This window comes from Rhineura floridana, chromosome 7, assembly GCF_030035675.1.
Source record: "Rhineura floridana isolate rRhiFlo1 chromosome 7, rRhiFlo1.hap2, whole genome shotgun sequence".
Classification (NCBI taxonomy): domain Eukaryota; kingdom Metazoa; phylum Chordata; class Lepidosauria; order Squamata; family Rhineuridae; genus Rhineura; species Rhineura floridana.
Genome location: NC_084486.1, coordinates 97555538 through 97565544, shown reverse-complemented (window position 1 = coordinate 97565544; position 10007 = coordinate 97555538). Strand labels below are relative to the sequence as shown.

The 10007-nt window shown below is 41.0% G+C and overlaps 1 protein-coding gene across 1 annotated transcript in view; it reads right to left on the bottom strand.

The window, feature by feature from the left end:
* Positions 1 to 8060: 8060 nt before the first annotated feature.
* RAB6B (RAB6B, member RAS oncogene family) overlaps positions 8061 to 10007 on the bottom strand; it is an 88054-nt gene continuing 86107 nt past the window's right edge. The window contains exon 8 of the mRNA XM_061636604.1: positions 8061 to 9656. Within this exon, the coding sequence (XP_061492588.1) occupies positions 9592 to 9656 (65 nt within the window). The 3' untranslated portion in view covers positions 8061 to 9591. The remainder of the gene's footprint in view (positions 9657 to 10007) is intronic.

Here is a 10007-nt window from a genome sequence, read left to right as displayed (position 1 = left end):
GTTGGTGAGTTTCTAAAAGCTTTGGTGCAGAGGCAGAAGCTGCTACGTACATCTGAATTTCCATTTCATCTTTATTGTAGCAGCTGAGTCCATAATGCGTTGTAGCCTTTGGAGAAAGCTGCCAAGATGAAGCTGAAGAGATCAAAAACTGTGTTCTTTAGTGTGATTTCATTGCATTTCATCCCATTTACTTTGTGTGCAAAACGCAGAGGTAAATTTGTAACCTGGCTCACCTGCATTTGAAACTGCGTGATGTTTTTTGAGAGAAGGGGTGTTAATGTATGGACTTTCTGCAGAAGGTTTCATTTTTTAAAAAAGGTTGGAGTCAGACTAAGTTAGATGCACCTCCATCCTATTGAAATCAATGTGAAAAGTTAGTTCTGACTTCAGTGGGACTTAGGTGGAACCCAAAATAGCTAATATGAAGCCAAGTGAGGATATAAAGTCATATTCATAGAAAGTTATAACAAAAGTAATTTTGTTCAAGATATGGAAAAACTTAGTTACATATAAAATAGTTGTGCAGCTCTGTTGAGGCCAGAGTCAATCTAAAATTGCAGTTGGTTTATTGTCAGCCTGTCAAGGACTATAGTAAATGCTTGGAGATCTTGCTCTTATATGAAAAAGTATGTTTTCTCCCATTGCCCATCACTACTTGAAAGCACAGCTTGCTGCTTGTGGCTATTGAGCTAAGCCCCATTCTATCATCCACTCTTTCCCTTGAGAAAAGAACAGGATGCCATAGGTTCAGGAGCCTTTCCCCCCAACTTTGGCAACGCTTGAATAATTCTTTGTGGCAATTACATTTTAAGATGTCACTCTTACTGTATAGATGTAGACTGTAAGCAGATTGGATCAGGGCTTATTTGCTTATGTAACTCTGTAAATGTCATGTGGATGACACTACATAAATTTTAAAATGTTATAATGGTAAGGTTATATGTAAACAAGAACAAAAAAAGCCCAGTGCAATATAAACGTAAGATATTGAAAATATATGTTGCTTTTTTAAAAAAAAAAAAAGCTGGAAATATTCATGCATTTATTGTGAAGATTCTCCGTTTCCTACATGGCTAGCCATAGTTTCTTCCATACTTGCTTTGGCAACAAAGTGATTTTCTTTGGATGACATTGGTGATGGTTTTGAGAAGAATGACCTGCTTGAATAGTGAGAAAACTGAGTCGCTGAAAAACAACCCTGTGTTGGGTTTTTTTTGTGTTTTTTTAAATGCACTAGTGGATGTAAAGGGAATGATATAATAATTACTGTTACTTATGGCCGAGCTCAATTACAGCACAGGCACCATCAAAAGCTATCCCTGTGGGACTGTGTCCCCCCCTTCCCCTTTTTTGTCTACCTTGTTCTCTCGATTGGCAATTAGTTTAGTGGAGGACCCTCTCCTATGTGATCTTTGCAGATTGCTCAGGAGAATACGATGCTAGCTTTTCCTTGACAGTCCTTCATCTGAGCCATCCGTTATTAGTTCTGCCTTCTAGTTTAATCTTTTCAATTAACTCAAGGAGTCTGGTTGGAGAGGAGGGAAGGTAAGCACCACTACACTTTCCCCCCAGTGTTCTCTCCACATGTGTAAATGCAACTGTTTTCACACATATTGGATCATCACATGGAGCTGATAGTGATTCTAGCAAGTTGTATAGTCCATAATGTGAGGTGTTATCTGGTTGCAGCCTAAGACTATGGGAGCATCCATGTGCTCTTGCAAGTGATAACAAACTCTCTTGGTTCAGACTTACATCCTGTATTTCTCTTTTCCTAGTAGAGTGTGCCATTAGTTTGGCCTGCCCTCTGTTTAAACATATGGTTTGGCAAGGATAACTAAATGTATACATTAAGTCAAAGATGAGGAACCTGTGTCCCTCCAGATGTTGTTGAACTACAACTCTCATCATCCCTGACAATTGGCCATGCTGACTGGGGCAGAAGGGAGTAGGAGTCCAATGACATCTGGAAGGTCATGGGTTCTTCATCTGTGTCTAGTGACATTGGGATAAATGAAGCAGTTTGGGAGAATGTTATATACAGATTAAAACACACAGCTAATGGGGTTTCTCTGCATCAAGACTCTGAGACACTCTGGGCTAGACAGCTAGGGATGCTGCTCACATAATTAGCTATTGCATATGAGGTTTTTTCTAAAGAGCAGCTGTGTGTGTAGGGGGCAATCAAGATTGGCACCCCAGTATGCATTGAGGAAACCTTTGCCCTCAACTTGATTGTGATCTGGATGGAGGGCCCCAACAGCTTCTATTTTCAAGGAGAGGATCGCTTCCATTGTCTCCTTTAGTCTATCTCCTCCTTTGCTGAGAAAAGATGATAAAATCTTGTTCACTCTGTGCCTTGTTTCACAATGCACACATGGTGGGGGCCATACAGTACCCCTAGAGACCACTAGCAAAGTACTTCTAAACTCAACTAGGATGACTATAGCACTGCTGAACCAAATCCAAGATAGCAAAGCCACACATCTGGCTTTCTTGGCTTGAAAGAGACCAGCTGTGGGCCTCCACGTTATTAAATTTATATCCCGCCCTTCCTCCCAGAAGGAGTTGCTGAACTATAACTCCCATCAGCCCCAGCAAGCATGGCAAATATCCAGGGATAATGGGAACTGATAGTTCAGCAACATACAGAGGGCCAAAGGTTTCCCACATCTGGAATAGACTATTCCTCACAAAAGATCATGCTGCTTTAGTCTATAAGACACCATAAGCTGTATCCAATGCTGCAGCTCCTTTGACGCAAGTGGCTTCTGTGTGTGCAATGGAACATCCCCTTCTGTCCTGCTCCAGACCCCTGTGTTCCTTCAAGAACAGCTCTGGAAGGGTGAGGCAGATCTGGGGTGTGTGCGAGGGGAAGAGGGAAACAAGTCCCGTTGTGCTAGCAGAACCCTGCTGGCACAGCATTGGATATGACCCATGGCAATTTTGTTTTTTTAAATATGATTTATATAGCAAATATACAAAATGTTTTATCCTCACAACACCACTGGTTAAGTAGATGTGGAAAAAGCCCCATTTTGTGTCCCTTTTCCAGTGATTTTCTTTTGAACTCATACTATCCTGCTGCAGCTCTGCTGGAACCCAGTTTCTCTGGCATGTAGAACAACCACCCAGTTCTCACCTCTCCTCTCCTCTGTCTTTTGGGGATCTGCCAATTGCTCTTGCCAGTTTGACAATGGGCAATGGTATGTCTCCATTTGCCTAAACCTGCTTTGGCAACAGTGCCTTCAACTTCCATTGCATGGAGGCAAGAACCCCCGTCTTCACAACTAAGTACAGATTGGTTCACCACTACACACCCCTGACTTCACTATTTAAGCACAATATTTAAAATGAAAATTATTTTTGTCTGGAAAAATTCCGATTGGAATCCAGTTTAGCTTCCGCTCACGTTGACCTTCATGTGCGTATGATATAATTCTAGTCTTCCTTAGCTGGCCAGATGGTCAAATATATCGCCAGAATGTTTTCATTTCTTTTAGTTGTGCTGTGTTGAGTCCATGATAGTATTTTCTTTATCATTGTTTATTTATGAGTTGCATAATACAAAACGTCTGCAGGCGACTGATATACTCCCTCTTCTTCCCTTCCTGAATCCTACTCTAAAATAAACCTTTTTTCATCTGGGCATACAGGGTTTTGTCTGACTGGATATGGTCTGGAGATCTGCTCCTCCTATGTCCTACCTGTTTAGACAATCTTAGGAGAGGCATAGAGGAGTTGAAGGGGAGAACCTAAGTAAGCACCTCTATCCAGCAGACAGTCTGTTGTTTCTGACAGGCGGTGACAGTTTTATTTGTTAACATGGCCACTGGTGAAGCAGAAATTGGTTCTTGGGTTATAGTGGTCTTAAGTCACTACAGAAGGCTCTTAGAATCCCTGTTCTACAGGTAAGGAACTGAGAGTGCTATTTCACTCATGCTCTGCTTGTGGGCTTACCATAGACATCTGGTTGGCCACTATGGTGGACTATATATGGGCCTTTGGTTTGATCCAGCAGGGCTCTTATATTCTTAAACATGCATGAGTACAGGGCAGCTTTCCCAAACACAGTGCTCATCAGATTTTTTAGACTACAACTCCCATCAGCCCTTGCCAGACCTTACACTACCTGTATTTTCTGACTGTTCCTCCTCTCCCTAATTGTAGATGATTGATTGGATTTCTGATTGTGTATACTGCTCCAAAGAGCTCAGTGGGATAAAGTCCAATTGTCTGCAGTAACTGGATGAAACTGTCAGTAAGATGTGTGTTGCTTGAGTTTCTGAAGGCCTTTTATGAGAATAATGGAATTCTGAGGAGGAAATAATAATGGAGAGGAGGGAGTCTGCTGTTCGTTATGTGATAATTAATGCATGTATATGCCTTGGTAGGCCAGCATTACTACAGTGCTGATATTCCTCCTGTTTCTTCAGAAACTTAAAGGAGACTGATACAGATAATGCTTACAGCAACTGGAGTTGTGGTGAAGTTTTCAGATGTAAATTCCACCTGTGATATACTGCCACTGAAAAATTCTAGTCAAGAGACCATTTTCGAGAATAAGACAGTTTATTGTTAATTGGACTAACATGCTAAGTTTGTTTTTTAAATACAGCTTTATGGAAAGCGGACGTGGCAGTCTATATCCTCCACCACACTCATGAGAAACCGAAAGACCATGGCCTGAACTGCCTGCAGCCACTCAAAAATGGGTGTGATGTTTCGGCAGAGGAGGAGGAAGATGGAAGAAAGATGGAGAAAATGAAAAGGGACTTTTCAAGTGACAACTCACCAGTTTAGTTTAAGAATGTTATGGAACTTAAGTTCTTTGACAATTATCTGAGTGTCTGTGTAAAGAGTATGCCTATTCTTCCAGTGCCAGGCTTCTTTACATTTTCCTAGATTAAGAAAATGGTCTCCATGTTCTAAGGCCTAGAACAGTGGAAGGTAATGGGCAAGCTCCCAGCTGGTAGCCCACATAGCACAAAAAAGTATAATGACCCCACACGTGTGGGATTAGCAGGTTGGGAGAAGGGTGCCTTGTCTCTCAATGCCTGAAGGCAGAAGGCTTAGAGGCACTGTGAGTGTCTTTGGATATGGTTCAATATGGGAGGCCATGGTCTTTTAATACAATACACACTAAGTCAGGTGTGGCGAACCTGTGGTGCTTCGGATGTTGCTGAACCACAGCTCCCATCAGCCCCTGCAAGCATGCCCAAAGGCCAGGGATGTTGTAGTTCAGCAACATCTGGGGAGGTCCAAAGATTCCCCACACATGCACTAAATGATGTGACAGAAGTTCAAACCTGTAATTCCCATACCTATTGGTTATGATGAAGTACTTAATTTAATAATGCACTTTGTTTTTGTTATCCAGAACCCTCTCCTTTGAATGATATTAAATATGAGTGAAACTCCTCACTGTGATCTCTCTGGCTGTGCACAAAGCAAAATGCCCTCCCCTTCTTTCATACATCCAGTTTACAATAGGCCCCATTGCTCAGAGTGAATAAAGCATTATCAATTATGCCTGGATGAACTCTCAACTGTGCTGGTATCTGCTGCTTGCTTGTTTGGAACTAATTTACACAGCCAATTGGTCTGGTGGTAGCAAAGCCATTTGGAATGGTAAGGAGTCAACGGTGCCACTAGTTGCAAAGCCTTTGAAATGCATAGAGAGCCAAGTCACAGTAAGCTCAGTGTGTGCTTGATAAATCACTGGTTTTTAAAAAAGGAAATTTGTGATATTATCATGCCAACATAAGATCAAGCTATTTATATAATTTGAATGTTGGCTTAGTTGTGGAGAGCCAGTCTGTCTGTGCCATGGCTGCCATCTAGCTGTAGCCTTGCAAATGCTTGAGAGAGAGAGAGAGAGGTTAAAATTGTACCGAGTAGCCTGCTTGTTTGCATCCAATTTGTATCCACTTCTGGTCAGCCGAGCTCTTGAAGAAAACTATACTGAATCTCTAACAGATCTCATGTCTGTAGTGCTCGCATTAGTTAAGGTTTGGAACTTGGCAACAGTTGCTGCCATTCCTTAAAGCTGCCTTATGTTGCCTATAACGGCTTTTGCAAACCTTTGTAGAGCAATGTTTCCATACCTCAGTTGTCTCTTTAATGTAAAGTAGTCCATCCATTCCATTTCTTTCCCTATGGCATTACAGTAAAAGAATGCACACCTCTTGACCCCTCCCCTCCAATTTCTGTTTTGGTTTCCAGTGGAAACCATCTACATGCATGCATATTCTCAAAATGCAGCAATTGCCTTTACGAGAAGACAAGTTAAAGCCATTAAGTGAGGCCTTTGAGATCTCTTCAGTTTGTGACTTCTACACAGTGTGCACAAAATGTATTTTGTGAGGGTCTTCCTGCCAATGCATTTAGACCTGATCCTTTGGGAAATCTCCAGCTCTCACACCTGTGTCACTGTCATGACTGTTACGGCATTCTTCATATAACAAAAGCTTGGATTTAGCTCTTTTTTAATGTTTGGGGGAGATTTGGGGGGGTCTGTGTGAGAGGCTTTACTGATGCAAATAAATTGTTAAGATATCTTGAACTCTTAGTCTATGAAGAGAGCCAGTGTGGCATAGTTGTTACGAGTGTTGGACTATGACCTGGGAGACCAAGGTTTGGATCCCCACATAGCCATGAAGTTCTCTGGGTGACCTCTCAGCCTCAGAGGAAGGCAATAGTAAATACTGCTTACCATGAAAACCCTATTCATAGGGTCGCCATAAGTCGGAATCGACTTGAAGGCAGTCCATTAGTCTATGATAACTCTTTCAGGGATCTCTGGTTTTTCATTGGCAATTACCATTTGTAAGAGGTGTGTATGGTATGCAAAGAGACACTTCTATGTTTCTTTTTGGTTGTCCATTGACAAACGCATGCTGCCATTTAGCTATTGTTCTGCTCCCTGTTTTGTGTAAATGCTCGTCCATTTTGACAAGAAAAGCCCCCCCCCCCGGTTTCTTTGCTTGGTAGTAGTAATCAGCTACATTCCATGTAATTTAATCTGGCATTTTTATATTTCTGGACTAGTATCTTGCTTTGGACCTTCTCTTGACCTTTCCCTAAGTGTAAGCCATGCTTCTGTTTCCTTTTGATTACCAAATTCAAGCTGATTAGCTCATTTACCTTATATGCCTGACTTGCTTAGCATTGATTTTCTCCAACACACTTTCAGTTCATCTAGTTTACCCTTTGTAAAGTGCTCTCTTATGTTCTTACGAAGTATCCCTGCAGAAGGAAAATCTGATGGACTGTCATCTTTCAAATCAAATCAACCCCTGGGAATTTCCATACTTTTCCTCAGAGGTCTATATTCACTTTTAGATCATTGAACTCTAAAACATACAAAGTCTCAACACTTTTCAAGGCCTTGAATTATATGTGTGTGACACGACAACCTTGAAGAGAAAGCAGGAAATGAGTGGTACAAGAAGTTGAGGATGACATTAGATACAAATGAGTAAGTAATTAACTGCTGCCACAATGAATGCGGCAAAAAACAAAAGGCAGGAAGGTTATGGAAACTCTTCGAAGGATGATGTGAAAGGTAAGAAAGGGGGAAAAGAGGAGAAAACAGCAGGGTAGATGATGAATTAAAAGAGAGTTGACTTGGGCAGGAAGGAAAACTAGACATTTGATCACTCATTCTGGCTGCAGGCTACAGTTAGACAAACTAAAGTGTACATGGTACTAGTGTTTCTCTATGGCTACCAATGAGCAAAAGAGATCTCCCAAGTGTGTGCTGGTATGCATGTGAGGGTTTGTGGGATTTTTTGGCTATACAGGAATAGCACGTACGTAGCACTATTCCATCATGAAGAAAACAATTCAGTTATCACATAGTAGTGATCATTGTGACATTTCCTGTAACTTAGGCTAAAAGTTGAACTAGAAAACATCTAGGAACCTTTCGCTGACTGAAATGACCATGAGGTAACATGAGATCTCATGACAGCCACTCTTTCTGGAGTACTTCCAGAATATGACTACAAGCGCTACCACACATTGATTGACAACATCTGGAGATATGTCTCCGTGCATTTTTTTCTAGCTTCACATGTATCTGAGTTTAATTTATTGAAGACATGACAAATCACACTTTCTCCCCAACAATAACAAAAACCTTCTAGACCCAAACACTTCACCAACTGTAATTTTCCACAACTGTTGTTGGTTGCAAAGTTATAACAGTGGGAGATACCAAGCATCTATATTGTGCATGGGTGTGTATACATACACCTCCACAGTTGTGTGTGTCATTGTATGTTTTATATCAATATAAAACATGCATACACATGTTACAAAAATTAAATACATTATCGCATTTTTGTTGCCAAGGCAATCTTCATTTCTTCAGAGACTGGCTCTTTTGCTCTTTGTTCACTCATGCAGAAGTATTCATCACTTGTAATAATGATCAACCACCATGAATAGTACAGTTGGCTAAAAGTGAGGTGACCCCAAGAGAAATCCTCTTGAAGTTACAGTAATTGACAATTTTGGCTTAATCTTGGCTACCATTTTCAGTTGCTTCCTGAAAGAAATCTGCTTGTAACAATAAACTTAGAAGACAGCCTTTAGATAACCTTTTTATCTTATTTAGCTAAACTTTTTTGGGGGGGAGGGCAAACAATTTGAGTGCTCCTATCCAATTTTAGCTACAAAATGGCAACTATAAGGGAGTGTGGTGGCTTTTGCAGGGAATAAAGGCTATTTCTGGGCCAATAATCCATGTAGACAGCAATGCCATTGGTTTCACATACACGCTATTGCGTATATATGTAGTGGCTTATGGTAGCTAGTGTGACTTTTAAAAGTTGACATGCTTAGACTGCAATACAAGTGAAGGTCTTAAAAAACAAGTAGCTACCTATAGAAGTGCTAAAAGGAACATCTCTCACAGTATAGTAAAATAACACATGACACATGATCTTAAGCTGTGCATGCACTATAGATCCCTATGCATCTGGGAACTATGGAGATGCACTGCCACCGTGATGAATAAAATTTATCTAGTTGTAGCTCTCCTACCTATCCATGGCCATGTAGTCAGACATTTCATTGCACACTAGTGGTTGCATGCTTTGCCGGCCTGTCCCTGGAGTATGAATGGTATAGTTTGTGTTCAGGCAACCAATCAGGTGCTAGTTTGCTACAAGATACGTCTACAGTTCATGCCAAACATTAAAACTAGCCGGCCTGTATAATCTTGGGGTTTTCTCTGTAAGTTTACAAATATACAATTTAAAAAAAGGTACCCAAAAAGATGTAAGTCCCCATGGCTGAAAGTTGTATACACACAAAGTGGCTTGTTTAAGGTTCTGAATTGTTTTGGCATTTTTAATAAAATACATTATATTACAACTAAACCAGAAAAAAAAGAAAACAGAACCAGTGGTTGAATCATATATTCTGATACTTGCCACCCACCCCCTCCCTTTCCTGGACACAGAGAGAAAAGAAATCCTCCCCATTGAATAACTCAATTCATAGTATTAGGAAGCTAACCAATAGGAAGCAACACAACAAGCGTGTGGTGTCAAATGGAGCTGAGGAATCCGGCACTTTGCATTAACAAGAACACCCTCCTTCGCTGGCTGGTGGTTCCTGTGGTTTGTCCAATTTAATGTCGATCACTGCAGAAAAGGGTTAAGGGAGATAACAGGCAAAGGCAGAACTACCTGGTTTATGCTATGGCTAGTGTGTGTCACTCCCAGATAATTATCAGTAAGATGTCTTTACCAACAGCATCAAGCAAGTCAATGGCAGCAGCTAGCTTCAATACCATAGGCAAGACCAGATGCACTCCACGTCACAGCAATACGTAAGTAAATGATGACAGAGGGACTTTCTGATGCTATTCATAAAATACTAATACTTGTAGAGAAGCCCAAGAGGACAGACTACATCTCATAAATATATTTCCAGCCTACTTCTAACATATTAGGAAAACTGCCTGTAGTCACTTGGTTCCCACTCCAGAGCTA